We start from the raw sequence: 17,876 nt of genomic DNA, 5'->3' as shown, positions 1-17,876 counted from the left end.
GATGCTAAAATTTGGAGTGTATGACAAACAGTGGCACACATTAGGGAAATGGTAACAAGGGGTGGGAATGATCACCTTTTGCACTCTGCGTGTATGCCTGGAGGCCTCATTCAGCATGTTGAAGAGGCTGTTCCTGCAGCTATTGAGGGAACAAGGGGCAAAGCAACTGAAGTTTGCTAAAGACATCCTTCTGCAGGGATGACCCAAAGGTACCCCAGTTTTCTGAGTTCATCAGCACCCTTGCTTACTTCAGGATGTCACAACTTCATCTTTTATAGCTCTTTTTTGCTATGTCAATGACTTATTAGTTACTCTTGCGTTCAATCTGAGCTTTCTTGTGACATTTTTCACAATGGCCATTATGACACTATCCCACTATCATCATGATGTCATTTTTTTTTTATATTGCTTTGAGCATTCAGCCCGTCCCTGTGTTTCATTAGCATCTGTGTTTGCTGTTACTCCATCGGCATTTCTCTCTGGGTGGCTTTCTGGTTGACTGTTGATTCCATTCTGCTCTGCCTCTGGCATTGCCAGGGAAGAACTTAAACAATTTTTAATGTCCACCTGGAATATTATTCGGGGCATAATAGTATGGATATGTACCTAGTAGAACAGTTTATGATAGGAGTGACCCTCCATGACATACAGTTGCTGTAAGTAAACTGATAAAGAAACATTGATTACTGCATAATAGCTCTGAAACAAAACATAAAAGCTCTAGGGAGAGACAAGCTGAATGAAATATGTTTGACTGTCAAAAGAGCAATGCATGAAGCCTTCTTACCGAAGGATCTCTCACAAAACCCAGAGAGATTCTGGTAAAATGTAAAGGCTGTCAGTGGCACCAAAGTGAATGTCTGGACAATCATGGATTACTTACGAATGGAAATCAAATGCAGCTAAGCAAAAGCAGAAATGCTGACCTCCATTTTCACATGATCTTTTACAAAGGAAGATACAGAAATATTGCCCCCATTTAATTCTCACACAATTGTAAAGATGCACAATAGAAATACAAGTGCCAGTGGCACTGATAAACACTGAATCACTAAATCACTAAAATTAAATAAGGCTCCAGGACCCAGTGGAATCCTTGTGAGGCTGTTATAGAATTTATCCAAATCCAGATCCACCTAAAACTTGCAGGTACTGAAGAGAGAAGCACTTAAAACTTTTGGATGAACAGTAAAAATAAATAATAATAAAAGAGAATCCTTAACCATGACACCATTAGAAACACGTATTGAACAGAATTACCTTCTCCACGCTAACTAGCATGAATACCAAAAACATCGGTCATGAACCCTAACACATGCTCTTCTTTACATCTATCTACATCTGCATCTGATGTGACACACTGAAAACCTTGGGTCAAGGCAGTCAGATGGATGCAATATTTCTTGACTTCTGAAAAGTATTTGATGTAGTGTCACACCAATGATTACAAAGAAAGGTACAATCACACATGGCATAAAACAAAATTTGTGATTTCATTGAGGGTTTCTTGATTAGAAGACATAGCACGTCATCTTGGACTGACAGTGATTGACAGCGGTAGAAGTAACTTCAGGTATGTCCCAGAGAAATGTATTGGAACCCCTGCTGCCCTTGTTATATATTACCAACCTGGCAGATAATGTTAATAATAACCTCAGACTTTTGCAGATGTTGCAGTTGTCAACTGCATAATGAAGTACTATTTGAACAAAGCTTCACAAATACCCAGATGGAGCTCGATAAGATTTCAGAGTAGTGCTAAGATTGGAAACTTGTTTTGAATGTACGGAAATATAAAATTGTACTCTTTGTGAAATAAAGAATAGTAATATCCTATGAATACAGTGTCAGTTGGAACCAAGAAAATCATACAAATAGATCGACATAACAGTTTTGTTGGAAAGTTCTGGTCAAATGTAAATACTTCAGGAGTAGAGACCACTCACGGCAAAGCAGAAGTGTTGTGATGTCAACAGACACACACAAAAACAAAAGAAAGTGGGAAAACATACACACACACACACACACACACACACACACACACACACACACACACACACACACACACACACAAAGATAATATTCTGATTTATAAAGTTCATAAAAAGTAATGCAAAAATAATTTCTGCAACTAACAGCAGTAATAAATTAATGAAAAGTGTGAGAGGAATTAAATGAAAAAAGGCATCCCCAATAATAGCATGAAGGTGATGCACAACCATATTGTGTACCAATTCTGTACACGGGAGAAAACAGGGTGATGAAGGAAAGGGAAAGAGGTAAGGCAGAAGAATGTGAGAACTTTCCCGGAGGTAGTACATTTGGGAACTTTATTACAAATACTTCAACAGTTTAGTGATAAAAATTGTGACAGATGAAGTGTCTATTCTGAATGCTGTTTGCCTTCCCTTGCTGTGAGCTGACTGGCAAGTGTTCATCAGAGCACCTCAAACTGCTGCCTAGCCTAAGAAACCCTCATGTGCACTTCACAAGTACTCTGCTATCTAAGTAGCTGCTTCCATTGTGTAGAGCACCCTTGACCTATCAAGAGAAGTACTCCAAATCCCCACACAGTAACGCAGTTCCAGAAATCTGCAGCCATGACTGTCACAGAGTCGACGAAGCCTTTGGATGAGACAACCCCCCACTTTGCTCCAAACCAAAGGACCCTGGTCAACTCTGGGAGCTCTGCTTGCACCCTACAGGCAAGACCAGCAGTCTTCACCACCACCGGCAGCCACCTGTACAAACTAAGCATTGCCTCAGAACCCATGCAACAGGTGTCAGGGTTATTGCAAATTTTTGTGATAAACATATAAGTAAATTAGCTTACTATGCCTACTTTCAATTACTGCTTCCATATGGTATCATATTGTGGGGTAATTCATCATTAAGGAAAATATTATTCATTGCACAAAGGCATATAACCAGAATAATAGCTGGAGCCCATCCAATATCATCTTGCAGGCATTTATTTACGGAACTAGGGATGTTCACAGGAGGTTCGCAACATATTCACTTATGAAATTTGTTGTTAACAACCCACCCAAATTCAAAATCAATGGCAATGTACATAGCTTCAACACTAGAAGAAAGGCTGATCTTCACTACTTTGGGTGAAATGTAGCTTTGACACAGAAAGGGGTGAATTATGCTGCCACAAAATCCTTGGTCACTTACTGAATAGCTTCAGAAGTCTGACAGACAGCCAACCAATATTTAAAAACAAATTAAAAGAATATCTTAATGACAACTCCTTCTAATCAATTGATGAACTTTTAGATATAAATTAGTAATCTTTCTGTCATGAGTTTACCCTACTTCTCTGGCCAACAATTCCTAGGATTTAAAATCAATAGAGAATACATGGAACTATGTCGATTGGGCTGTTTGTGTCATTGATCCTCAACCCTGAAACCCAGCACAGCACTGGAGTCAGCATGGCTCCACATTCCTGTCAGTGCCTTCTAGAGCCTCATTAACTATCTTCCTGCATGTCTGTGCTGTGGTAAGTTGTTATTCAAGGATTTTGACAGGTGCTCACATTAATGTGACTGGACCATGTATTAAAAAGAATACAGAAGTATATTTCAAAGAAGGTACTTATCTACATCTGTAACAACAGCGGCATTTTTACAGTATGCTACTACCCCACACATTACAACACTGCCATCAGTAGTTGAGACTTCGTTTCGGGTTTCAAATACCAGAGAGATCCTACAGTTTTGTCATTTAATATGACCAGTTAGGTTTGCATGGCTTTAGCCTGATAATATTGTAAAACATTTTTTGGCTTTTGTATGAAATATTTACTGTTGATAGTAACTATGTATTGTATGTGCAAGAGGCTATCAAATTATTAAGTTCTTTATGTTCTCATTGTTTTTTCCTACTCGAATGTTTTGTGTATGCCTCAACTCCCTTGAATTTATTTGCTTAATTTGCATATCAACAGTGTGTGATCCAGTAATGGGAGACAATGGACGAATGTACGTTCCAGAAGAACTGCTTCCTATTTATCGTGATGTAATTGTGCCATTGGCTGATATCATCACTCCAAACCAGTATGAAGTTGAGTGAGTATCATTATAAAATGCAAACTATAAAAATAATTAGTAGTGTATTGTCCATCTCTTCCCTTTTAGCACCACATGGGAACTGTACCTTTTTGAAGTGTGCTCTTTTTCAGCACTATTTTCATGACATTACTTCCAATATTGAAATTTGTGGTCTTTTTATCGCATGTTCTGGCTGTGACTTCGGTGATTACGGAGAAAAATGTAACAAAAATATTTTGTTTGGTTTACGTGAATAGGTGTAATATTGAAGCTCACATGAATGTAAGGACACTATTTAAAAGTGAAAATGTAGTATTAAGTGGCTAACAGAAGTATGGCTCACTAAGCTGTAAATCAACTCTGAAGGTGGGGGGCCTTCAAAAAATTTCAGGAATCTCCAATTTATCTCCAATCAAACATGAAAAATCCAGGATGGAATGTATCTACAGGGAGATAGTCTTTTTCCATCTCAGAAATTGAGTTTTGATAGAATCAGTGAGTAGAAATAATACTTGTGATACTGAGATAGTTATTAACATTAACGGTACCCAGCTAGTATGGGTAGAGTTTCTCTGTTATAATAAGAAAATAGAAATAAAGTGTGCTATTAAATTTAATGCCTAGAATTCAGCTCATTGTATCCTACATAAGTAAAAAAAAGGGGGGGGGGGCCTTTAAAAATCTTTACTGTCCTGTAATGACCCAAGTCGTGAACTCATCTATACCAGACAAAGAAAAACCAATAAATCAGCAAACTTAAAATGCTTCACAACAATTATTAATCTTAAAAAACAGTATTCTGCAATTACAAACTAATAACATTGTTTCACAAGCACCAGAAATAGATATTAATATTCAGTTACTGCTAGAAACTTCATCTATAACATTAAAGTCGAATCAAGAAGCACATTCTACATATGATCACTTCCTTCTATGTTATGAATTAATCTTCAAAGGTGGTACATCTTGGATCAGTGAAGTATTTGTTGTGTAAATACATATATAAGAATATTAAACAAGAATAAGAATATTAGATAGTTAATTGACATCCCACAGGTATTTTTCCTGGTGAATGATATAATTTGTACTGTGTCAATTGAACAGAAGCTACACACACACACACACACACACACACACACACACACACACACACACACATTAAAGTTTTTTATATGTCTGTGTTCCTCCTAGTGCCAACAGAATATTCCATAAAAATTGTATGTGTATCCTATCTGCTGGCCATTAATAGTTTAGCGATTAACTACAAATTTTTACTTGAGAATTTCTCTGCTTTTGAGAACATCACATGTATCATATGCTGAAGTACTGGTTTCCAGGATGTACTTGAACAGCCCCTTTCTTAAATAGGAGTAAACTAAGGCTGTGCTGAAATGTGTAATCCATAAAACAGTAACTTCTAAAAATAGAATGTTATGACGGACTCAATCAGATGCCTGTAATAAACTGCAGAAGTTAAAAACTTTTATATGCCTTTAGTGACTGTATACATAGTTGTCTCAGTAGAGTTTTGAAATCCAAACTGGGATTGACTGTTATCCTGCTATTGCATAGATGAGTACATTGCCTCCTCAAAAAAGACTGTAAAAGATATGTGAAGAAATACTGCCTGGTAATCGTTAATATTGTGGACTCATTCTTACTATAGAGGCCTAATAGTGAGAGTATCACAAATGAACCATGTGCTTCACATGGGACTCAGTTACATCTTATACAGCCTCAGTTCATAAATTTCTTATTAAAAATTTCACTAAATGCTAAAGGAACATTCAATTTTTCAAACTTTTGTGTGTATTCCAGTCTAGGAAAACTGTGATAACTGAAACTGATATAAAAAAGGTAATTTTCAGATTTTTCTCAATCTCGTGTTTGACAAGAAACTCACCTGCTTGCTTCAGATGTGCAAATACAAGGAAAGAGCTCTAAAGTGGTTTAGTGGCAGGGTTCGAGTGGGGAGTAGCCAAAGTCCTTTCTGTTGTTATTTCACAGAGTCTTCAACATGTCGTGAATGGTCCGTGACTGTTATGGCAAAGATCTTAGTTTCTGTTTACTGTGAAGGCAAGAAAGGAACCTTCAAAAGGCCCCATTCCCAGCCATTGTGCTGAGGTTTGGAAAGAGCCTTTAGTAATCAATTGAGAGTTCCAATTTTGTTACATGTATGTAAGGTCTGCTACACACATGTGGTGCTACAGAAGAATGCTGAAGATTAGATGGGTAGATCACATAACTAATGAGGAGGTATTGAATAGAATTGGGGAGAAGAGGAGTTTGTGGCACAACTTGACAAGAAGAAGGGACCGGGTGGTAGGACATGTTCTGAGGCATCAAGGGATCACCAGTTTAGTATTGGAGGGCAGCGTGGAGGGTAAAAATCACAAAGGGAGACCAGGACATGAATACACTAAGCGGATTCAGAAGGATGTAGGTTGCAGTAGGTACTGGGAGATGAAGAAGCTTGCACAGGATAGAGTAGCACGGAGAGCTGCATCAAACCAGTCTCAGGACTGAAGACCACAACAACATGTAAGGTCTAATTGATTGCAGATCTCCAGCCTTTAATCTCATCGGCTGATCATCAGAAGCACATACCTTTTTAAACCACAAAGGCAAGACCATTTGTAATCAGAGCGAAGGACAAATTTGATTTTGCAGGCATGAATGTTTCAACCGAGGGGATATAATTAGGGACTACTCACCAAAAATCAGAAGCATTGGGTCATGAACAAGCATGCACAAAAAAGAAAGAAAACATGCTAACTTTCAGAATGAATCCTTTTTCCGAGCTACATTATACGCACTCATGCACATGCGTATGTGCATGTACCTACTCCTCCCCCCCCTCCCCCTCCTCCTCCCACACACACGCACACACACACACACAAATAAACAAACAAAATGCACGTGGGATGCACAGAGCCAGAATTGCAGTTCGGCAGATGGACAGTGTTGGGGCTGTATGGCAGTGGGGTAGATACAAGGAAATATTTTCAAAAGGTAGAAAGAAGGATTAGAGGTGAGTAGCTAGTGACTCAGAGGGAGACATTTGGTTTGTTGGCTGGGAATGGAGGAGGCAGGGATGGATGGCAGGTGCACAAGCCAGGCATGATGTGACGCATGGGTGTCAGAGCACAATGAAGATGACATGGAGGTGTGAATTGGGACAGGGTGATAGAACAGAGGAAGTGGAAACTGTTGGGTGGAGGGTGTGGGGTAGTGGGTTCATGTGGAATGAGGCCAGGAGGATTGCAGGAGCAAATGGTGTGTTAAAAGGATAATTACCAACTGCGTAGTTCAGAAAACCTGGTGGTGAATTGGAGGATCGAAATGGCTAGGGCTGTGAAGCAGGCATCGAAATCTAGCATGTTGTGCTTAGCTGCATGGCATGGCACTGTTTGGTCAACTGTGTTCTTGTCCACTGTTTGACGATGGCAATTCATTCTGGTGGACAGCTGGTTGGTTATCATACTGAAATAAAAAGCAGGTTGGGTAGATTGGTCAAGTCTTGCACCTGGGTCTTCCATAAGAATATGATCCATATCGCAGGGGGTTGGGAATGGGAGTGCCGTAGGGCTGTGCTAGGATGTGGGCGACAGAACACCACATTAGGAGAGGTGAGAAGGATTTCGGATAGGATGTCCCTCATTTCAGTGCATGAGGATAGATATTCATAACCTTTGCAGAGGATATTGTTCAGTTGTTCCACTCCAGTGTGATATTGGGTGACCAGGAGGCACTCCTTAACAGCTGATTCTTGGGGTTGGTGGAAGGACTAAGTGTGTATGTTGATAGGCTCTGTAGATCTATTTGCAGACTAGGTTTTAGGGATACTGCCTGTCTGTGAAGACCCTCGTGAGACCATCAGCATAATGTGCAAGGAAGTCTTTGTCACTGCAGATATGCAGTACATGGGTGGCCAATCTGTACGGGAGGGCTTTTTTGGTCTGGAAGGAATGAGTACTGTTGAAGTGCAGCTACTGTTGGTGGTTAGTGGGTTTAATATGGACAAAGCTGTGGATGACACCATTAGAGATGTGGAGGTCAATGTCCACAAAGGTGGCATATTGGGTTGAGAAGGACCAGATTTAGCTGTTGGGAGAGAATGTGTTTAGGTTGTGAAGGAATGAAAATAGAGTATCCCAGCCCTGATTCCATGTCATGAAGATATCATCAATGAGCCTGAACCAGAGAGGTGTTTGGAGCTTTAGGAGACTAAGAATGTTTCCTCTAGATGGCCCAGAAAAATATTGGCATAGAAGGGTGCCACATGGGTGCCCTTGTACTCACCTTCAGCCCCACATCCCAGTTTAACCATTTTGGAACAATTCTTTGCCACCAACCAAACCCAATCTAATTCTAATTGTGGACCTTGCCTCTTCGAGTTCATACTACTATCCAAACTTCACCTTCCGCTCTCCCACCTAACCACACCTGATCTCCTTCCAGGAAGTCCTTACCTGTAACTTGGCCTCGCCATCCTTCCCTAGGTCCCTTGCTAAGAACACTAACCTTTTAGCAGATGAGAGGACAGTCATTTACCACCTCAGAAAAACCCTGACTGAATAATCCTCCCTGCATAGACAAAGGCTCAACCACTGTTGTGATGGATCACAACCTGACAGAAGGCTTCCAGCAACTGTCTGACTCCTCAACCTACAAGCTACAGTAATCCCATCCCAGAAGTCCAACACAATCTCCAGTCCATTCTGAAATACTCAGGCCTATCCCAGAATTTACCCCCAACAACACCCCACACACCCGCCTTCTACATGCTCCCCAAAATATATAAACCCATCAATCCTGGATGCTGCATTATAGCTGATCATGTGCTACTACTTATGCCCATGGTCTTGCCACTATCAAACACTACCTCTCTGTTTCCTTCAAACTCCAAACCCAGTACCTTATTCCTATACACCTTACCAACTATATCCCGATACACAACTTCGTCTCATTTGAGAAGAAGGTATATAAAGCAAATCTGCGGCACAACTATGGGCACCCAGATGGTCCCCTCCTATTCCAACTTCTTTATGCGCCATCTACAGGAAACCTTTCTAGCCTCCCAAAACATCAAACCTTGAGTGTGGTTCAGGTTCATAGATGATATATTTACAATCTGGCCTCAGGGCAAAGACAACCTATCCTCATTACTTCACAATCTCAACACCATTTCTCTCATCTGCTTCACCTGGCACTTAACCAGATATGCCATACTTCTGAACTTTGACCTCCAGCTGTCTGATGGCTCCATCCACACCTTTGTTCATATTAAATCACTAACCACTGACAGTATCTGCGTTTTGACAGCTGTCATCCCTTCCACACTAAAAGCTCCATCCCATAAAGCCTGGCCACCCGTGGACCATGTATATGCAGTGATGAGAACTCCCTTGCCCAGAGATCACTCTAGGGCCTTCACAGACAAGCAGTACTCCCAAAACTTAGTCTGCAAAAAGATTTCACATGCCATTTCCTCTCACATCTATAATCCTCAAACTACCCCCAATAATCAGTCACAAAGGAGTACCACCTTGTCACCCAGTATCACCCTGGACTGGAACAACTGAACCACATCCTTCATCAGGGCTTTCATTGCCTACCAACATGACCCGAAATAAGGGCATCCTACTCCAGATCCTTCTCACTCCTCTTAAAGTGGTGTTCTGTCACTCACCCAATCATTCTAGTCCATCACTATGCCACTCCCAAACCCAAACCCTTGCCACAGGAAATATATCCCTGCAGTAGACCGAGATGTAAAACCTGCCCAGTCCATTTGCCTAGTACTTCTTATTCCAGTCCTGTCACAGGTTTGTCCTACACCTAAAAGTAGCCATGTCATATGACATCTCTGCTGCAATCACTGCACAGCTTTTTGTGTTGGTATGACAACCAATCAGCTCTCCATTGGAGTGAATGGCCATTGCCAAACTGTGGCTAAGAATGAAGTTAACTATGTGGTGACACAAGATGCCTGATTTCAATGGCTGGTTCACAACCCAGGCCATCTGGATCCTTAACTTCACCATCAGTTTTTCTGAACTGTGCAGATGGATATTATCCTTGCAGCACATCCTTTGCTCCCGTAACCCTTCCATCCTCAATAACTGTTAACCCATTGTCCCCAAACCCTCCACCCAAGAGTTTCCACTTCCTCTATCTTGTCACTCCTTTCCACTTCATATCTCCATGTCACTGTCATTGTGCACTGTGCCACACTGGCTCAGATATCTGTGCATCCTATGCTTAGCTCGTACACCTACCACCCCTCCTTCCCATTTTCCCCAACAGCAAATAGACTGTCTCCCTCCGAGCCACCAGGTACCCATTCACAACTGTGTGCTGAAGAATATAAGCAAGCTGACAATGTTGGTTTGTCAGCAACTTTCTCCAACAATGCCTATAAGACTCTACTTCCAAGCAAATTTACTGTCTTTGATGTGATGTGGAGCTCTATGCAGTCTTAAAGGCACTGGAGCATATGAAATATGACTGACAGAATAACTTATTCATCTACTCTATTTCCGTAAGTGCTCTTTAGACCATTCAGCAGATGTACCTAATGGACAAAACAGTATAATATAAACTGATAGATGCAAAATCTACTCACCAAGTGGCAGCAGGGGAACACACACACACACACACACACACACACACACAAAGTTTTTACTTCTACAGGCTTACAAAGCCAGGGGCTCCTTCTTCTGGCAGGAGAGTTGAAGGGGAAGGAAGAGGGGTGAAGGAAAAGGGCTGGAGAGGTTTAGGGAAAGGTCACCCAGAACCCCAGGTCAGGGGAGACTTATCGGATGGGATGAGAATGAATGGACAAAATAGTAAACAATAGACAAGACACGATTCATGTAATGCGATGCCAAGGAGAGGAGTTGTCATTTTGCTTGAAGCCTTGTCTTGTGGGATTCCAGAAAAATGTCATGGTAATGTGGCTGCAAGGTGTGCTTGTAAAATTATTAAGGTACTACCACTTGCAGTGCCTCTGGATACTAATGTTTCATTGTAGAGGAAGAAAGTTATTTGTAAATGGAAGAATGAGTGGCTGGAGGTACAAATAACAAATTATGGAAAATCCAGGTAATAATGACAATGTTTTGAAAACGTTAGATTGGTACTTACAATGTAGCTGAGCTTTTGAGTCACAAAAATACACAACGTAAAGACTGTCAAACAAGTAAGCTTTTGGCCAGAGGGGGAGGGGGGGGGGGGATCTGATTCAGAAGGAGGCCCTTTGGCCAAAGGTTTGATTAAACACAGTCTTTTTTATTGTTTCTATCTGTGACCCAATATCTCTGTTATATTGTGAATAGCAATCCAAGCTTTTCATAACATGGTCAAATAACAAATTGTATGAGATTAAGCAAATTATTCTGCCATGACAAACACAGAGAGAAGTGGATTAATAAATTAAGAATAGGGTACTGCACTCAGATGGCTAACTCCTTTGATGGAAGGTCCTCTGTGTGCACTGCTTGTGGCGTACTGGTTTCAATGTGCCATCTTTTAATTGGTTGTATTTTATACTACAATGGGAGAACATTTTATCTTGCTAGGAAAGTATCATGTAAAACTTCCTGCCAGATTAAAAGTCGTTTGTTGATCTGGGACTTGAACTCAGAACATTGGTGTCCCTGTCTGGCCCATAGCTTTAACCTACCAGGAAGTTTCAAAACAGTGCACACTTCATTGCAGAATGAAAGTTTCTTTTAGGACTCCTTATCTATATTAAGTGTATTTATCTCTTGGTCTCCCTCTACGGTTTTTACCCTCCACACTGCCCTCCAATGCTAAATTTGTGATCCCTTGATGCCTCAGAACATGTCCTACCACCCGATCCCTTCTACTGGTCAAGTTGTGCCACAAGCTTCTCTTCTCCTCAATCCTATTCAATACTTCCTCATTAGTTATGTGATCTACCCATCTAATCTTCAGCATTCTTCTGTAGCACCACATTTCAAAAGCTTCTATTCTCTTCTTGTCCAAACTATTTACCGTCCATGTTTCACTTCCATACATGGCTACACTCCATACAAATACTTTCAGAAATGACTTCCTGACACTTAAATCTATACTCGAAGTTAACAAATTTCTCTTCTTCAGAAACGTTTTCCTTGCCATTGCCAGTCTACATTTTATATCCTCTCTACTTCGACCATCATCAGTTATTTTGCTCCCCAAATAGCAAAACTCCTTTACTACTATAAGTGTCTCATTTCCTAATCTAATACCCTCAACATCACCCGACTTAATTCGACTACATTCCATTATCCTCGTTTTGCTTTTGTTGATGTTCATCTTATATCCTCCCTTATGGATTGCAGTGGATGTGGGTTGCAGTAAGTACTGGGAGATGAAGAAGCTTGCACAGGATAGAGTAGCATGGAGAGCTGCATCAAACCAGTCTCAGGACTGAAGACCACAACAACAACAACAATCTATATTAAGTAATTATGAAATGAGTTGTAAAAAGGTTTGAGGTTTTGCGCTTTCTCAGTACCTTCGCCTTAATTACTTGGTATGATATTTTAATGTGTGTCTGAGTGGTTATTCATATTTTCAGGCAGTGGTCAACAAGCCACATTTATCTGACTCATGATTTAACAATTTTGACTATTTGACCATTTCCCCTTTAATTTTTAACAAATACTCGGGTCTTTATTTAAACTGTATGAAAGACTTATTTTCAGAAAACCAGATAATTAGACCTTGCCCATGTTTTTTTGCTGTATCCAATGGTGTTTTCTTATTTTTAACTATACTCTTCTAATTAGGGGTAGTGTAGTGTGAATTGCTATGTTGTCATGTCCCCTAAATGTAAAGTCATCATTGACATACCCAGTACAAAAGCTTGCATATTTATATTTAATGTAAACTGTGCAACAATACTGCTTACTAGCTTATAAGAAATTATGAATAAATAAGTATTTCTACACTGAAGAGCCAAAGAAACTGGTACACCTGCCTAATATTGTGTAGGGTCCCTGCGAGCATGGATAAGTGCCACAACACAATGTGGCATGGACTCGACTAATTCTGAAGTAGTGCTGGAGGGAGTTGACACCATGAATCCTGCAGGGCTGTCCATAAATCCGTAAGGGAGTGGAGATCTGTTCTGAACAGCATGTTGCAAGGCATCCCAAATATGCTCAATAATGTTCATGTCTGGGGAGTTCGGTGGCTAGCAGAAGTGTTTAAACTCAGAATAGTGTTTCTGAAGGCACTCTGTAGCAATTCTGGATGTGTGGGGTGTCGCATTGTCCTGCTGTAATTCCCCAAGTTCATCGGAATGCACAACGGATGTGAATGGATGCAGGTGACAAGGCAGGATGCTTACATACGTGTCACCTGTCAGTCGCATCTACAAATATCAAGGGTCTCTTATCACTCCAACTGGATATGCCCCACACCATTACAGAGCCTCCACCAGCTTGAACAGTCCCCTGCTGCCAAGCAGAGTCCGTGGATTCATGAGATTGTCTCCGAGCCTGTACACGTCCATCCACTTGATACAATTTGAAACGAGACTCATCCGACCAGGCAACATGTTTCTGGTCATCAACAGTTCACTGTCAGTATTGATGGGCCCAGGTGAAGCATAGAGCTCTGTGTTGTGCTGTCATCAAGGGTACACGAGTGGGCCTTCAGCTCTGAAAGCCCATATCGACAATGTTTCGTTGAATGGTTCGCACGCTGACACTTGTTGATGGCCCAGCATTGAAATCTGCAGCAGTTTGCGGAAGGGTTGCACTTTTGTCACATTGAACGATTCTCTTCAGTTGTTGTTGGTCCGTTCTTGCAGGATCGTTTTCTGGCAGCATCGATGTCGGAGATTTGATGTTTTACAAGATTCCTGGTATTCACAGTACACTCACTAAATGGTCATGTGGAAAAATCCCCATTTCTTTGCTACTTCGGAGATGCTGTGTTGAATATAACACCATGTTGAAACTCAGGTAAATCTTGATAATCTGCCTTTGTAGTAGCAGTAACCAATCTAACAACTGCACCAGACACTAGTTGTCTTATATAGATGTTGTCGACCGCAGCACCCAATTCTACCTGTTTGCGTATCTCTGTATTTGAATACGCATGCCTATATCAGTTTCTTTGCCACTTTAGTGTATGTACCTATATGGAAAAGTACTGTTAATTAAACTCATGTGAACATTTATTAGGTGAAAAAGATGACTGCAGGAAAAGTTAGAGTTGCTCTCCCACTTAGTTATGTGTAGTTGAGACCGTTTTCATGGTAATCGTTCTGATGTGGAACATACCATTTGCACAATAGTTAACACTTAATTACAAATTGTATGTCACTATACAGGTTGTAATGGATATAAGTGCAGATATTTCTGTTGTTGACTGAGGACAATGTACTGAACAACATTACATCAGTACTTACATCATTTGTAGACTAATAATTATAGCTATTACAAGTTTTTAGGTTGGTTAGTAGCTCCAAATACATACGGCAGGAGCAAGGCATTAATGCTAATTTTTTCCTGTGCAGCAAGTCAGGTATTCGAAGTGTGGATGTATGGATACAAAATGGTTAGTCTCTACTGACAGGCATAGTCCAGCTAGTTGTGCAGTACAATCCTGCAGAAAATATCAAGCCATAAAGTTCGTGATCTGTGTTGTGGGAATACTGTTTGACACAGAGTAAAAACAACCAACAGACTGGTGTGTACATACAGGATGTTCATAAATTCCCATCACAAAGTTCTAGGGCTTGTAGAGGGGAGTGAGTACATAATGTTTCAGACAGCAACACATGGCCAGAAACGTACCATGCTAGAGCCACTTGAAAACATGTTTGCTACTTTGGTGGTGAAGGGGGGGGGGGGGGGGTTACATCAGATCAGATTCAGATGATGTTATGTGACATCTGTCCTAACTCTCTGATGTGGTTCAAGCCTCATTCACATATCTGTCAGTGTTAGAGCAACAGGGTTGAGTAAACGTTCACCAAACACATCGACATGATCCTTCTGAATGGTGACGTTAACAGCTATGGAAGGGCTGCTCATCACCTTCATCGAGAACATTCTCCACATCATCTAAATCCATCACATGCACTTTTTTCCACAGTTGCCTTCACCATCAGCAGACATGACTGCGGTGCTCCAAGAGGCTGTACTGCATCACATTGGAGAGAACCTGTCAATGGGTACACGAGCAATTTCTTTGGCTATTAATGAGTAGAATTGTAAAACAATTGCTGTACTGGATCACGCCTACACAATTACTTGTAAAAGTGGACACATTACCAACATGTTTTCAAATGGTTGTAGCATTGAAACAGTAAATTTCTGGACATGAGTTTGAATACAAAATATTATCTACTCACTCCCCTCTACTAGTCCTAGAAGTCTGCAACGGGAATTTCCAAACACTCTGTATTAAGATAGCACTTATAAAAATATCTGCACTTACTCTCATTACATCCTGTATATTGTGCATTTATAGAGCTTATTTGTATTGAGGCACTCATCTGTTATGTAGAAGTAACTTTCAAGATCAAGCAACTTAGAAAAATCCTTATATGTTGTAAATTTTCAAAGGTAGATTCTGTGGCTTCCCGTTAATATACATTTGAAGCTTTAACACCATTTCAAAAAGTTAATTTTGTAGTATTAATCTGTAATACATGAAATAAACTTTTTTCTTCTTTTCATGGGATGTACTCCTTTCTTAAGATTGCTTACAGGTCAGAAGGTGGAAACAATAGATGATGCATGGCGAGCTGTTGATATCTTCCACAACCAAGGAATAAAAACTGTTGTGCTTTCTTCAACAGAACTTGGAGATGAAGAACATTTGTTAGGTCTCGCAAGCTCTGTCATTGGTAAGTTGGATTACTTAATAATCAAATGTTCATGCACTTGTGCATGTACTCTCATCAAAAGTGTTTGGAGACCAGATATTTTTTCATATGCAATACAATATTTTGCATGCAGATTCTTCGTAAACTTTGTGTATGTAACTTAAAGCATGAGGAAACAATTTTAGTGCCATTGGAAACAAATGAAATAAATGTAGTTCCCATCACTGTGGCTCTCAAATGTTGCAACTCTACATTTGATGTAAAGTCCAAAACATTAAGGAGTAGTTACTACATCCAAAAAACCTTAAAAATATACAGAACTACAGTGAGTGATCAATATGGGTTTGCAACTGTTTTATGTGGATTCATTGAGGATATTGAAAACTGTTGAGAAATATTTGCCTTGACTTAAGAAAAGAAACCTCTCATAACTACTTCCAAGCAACACAACATACAGTATATAGGTTCAATAGTGCAGAGCTTGCTGGCCATGACAGCCATGTTATAGCATCACTCTGTAGCATGTCATCCGTCACTTGAGCTTTAGGGGTCTAGAATTGTTTTCATAAAAAGAAAAGACAGCAGCATTAGCCAGATAAATCATTTGAGAATCCTATTCCTGTAACTCCTAGTCATCAAAGAATTGTTTAAGATACATTGACGAGTTTATACATTATGATGACCTGTTTGGTTCACCTTTGGAATGCAATTTGGCAGCAATTCTACAAGGCCTGGATCAGACTAGTTCTTTGTAGGTTTCCAGAGCCACATTGCACCAGATGCCTATGCATAGGTACGCGATTTCCATAAATTATGGACCGGTGTTTTGTGGACCCAGAGCTGACTCCTAATAGTGTCACAGATGTGCTCCATTGGGTTCATATCAGATGACTTTGGTGACCAAGGCGTCACTGTAATTTCATTAACATGCTCTTCAAACCACTGTAGCATGATTCTGGTCTTGTGACAGACATTTATCCTACTGGAAAATGACATCACTATTGGGGAAGCCATCAAGCATGAAGGGATGCAAGTGGTCTGTAATAATGTCCACATAGCCCACAGCTGTCACAATGCCTTTAGTTACCACCACAGATCCTACAGAATTCAAGGTGAATACACCCCAAAACGTTATACTGCCTCCACTGGCCCGAGTCTGTAGCACTGTGTGTTTTGAGCTACCATTCACGTGGATGACACTGTATTATTGGGAAACAACCATTGATCTGGTGTAGTACATTGTTCAGTGGTCCAATCTCAGCTATCTCATATTCACTGTAAATGTAAATGACGATGTCATTGGGTCAATTTGGGAACACGTAGGAGTCAACAGCATATGCTGAATCCACTGCAGTTGTAAATGGTGATGTTGTTGGATCAAAATGGGAACTTGTAGGGTGTCATCTGCTGTGGAGCCCCCGTGTTAAACAATGTGTGCTGCATGGTTTGGTCTGAAACACTTGTGCCTGCACCGGCTTCGTACTCTGTCAACTGAACACCACACATCATGCTAGCCTCAGACTTCCAAATTTTGTGAGGAGGTGTTGTTTCCTACTCATGGTTTGACCATTCTACATTAACTTTTCGTAGATGCTCATGATAGCAGCATTTAAATGCCTTCACCATTCCTGTATTGGTTGTTTCTAGGCACCAGGCTACAACAATCTACCCTTTGTCAAAGTTGCTTATATCAGGGAATTTCCCCATTTGTGGTCTGTAACATCACTAGACTGATTCCTCATTTGACTCTGCTGTGCTTATATACTTTCTTTGGCATGACACGTGCGTGCAACACCACCAAGTGCCACCCTACCTTGTAGTGGGCAGTGGTCGTAATGTTCTTGCTCGTCAGTGTGACATACATTTCTTTGCTTATCACCTTCCAGTTCCTGCAAAGGCCATTAATCAGCTGCAAGAATATAAATACATGTTGCACAGAAAGGTGGCTGTCAGGATGGAAA

General features: G+C 40.5%; 1 protein-coding gene across 5 annotated transcripts in view; it reads left to right on the top strand.

Annotated features, from left to right (window-relative positions):
- Positions 1 to 17,876, top strand: part of LOC124544907 (pyridoxal kinase) — a 127,772-nt gene that overhangs the window by 25,563 nt on the left and 84,333 nt on the right. For all 5 annotated transcript variants that reach the window (XR_006967575.1, XR_006967574.1, XR_006967573.1 and 2 more), the window contains exons 4-5: positions 3,956 to 4,076; positions 15,788 to 15,936. Coding sequence is in view for 2 of the 5 variants with exons in the window: in XM_047123640.1 (XP_046979596.1) it covers positions 3,956 to 4,076; positions 15,788 to 15,936 (270 nt within the window). In the remaining 3 variants the exon portion in view is untranslated. The remainder of the gene's footprint in view (positions 1 to 3,955; positions 4,077 to 15,787; positions 15,937 to 17,876) is intronic.

Source organism: Schistocerca americana, chromosome 8 (assembly GCF_021461395.2).
Source record: "Schistocerca americana isolate TAMUIC-IGC-003095 chromosome 8, iqSchAmer2.1, whole genome shotgun sequence".
In the NCBI taxonomy this organism is placed as follows: domain Eukaryota; kingdom Metazoa; phylum Arthropoda; class Insecta; order Orthoptera; family Acrididae; genus Schistocerca; species Schistocerca americana.
This window is presented reverse-complemented; position numbering and strand designations above follow the sequence as displayed.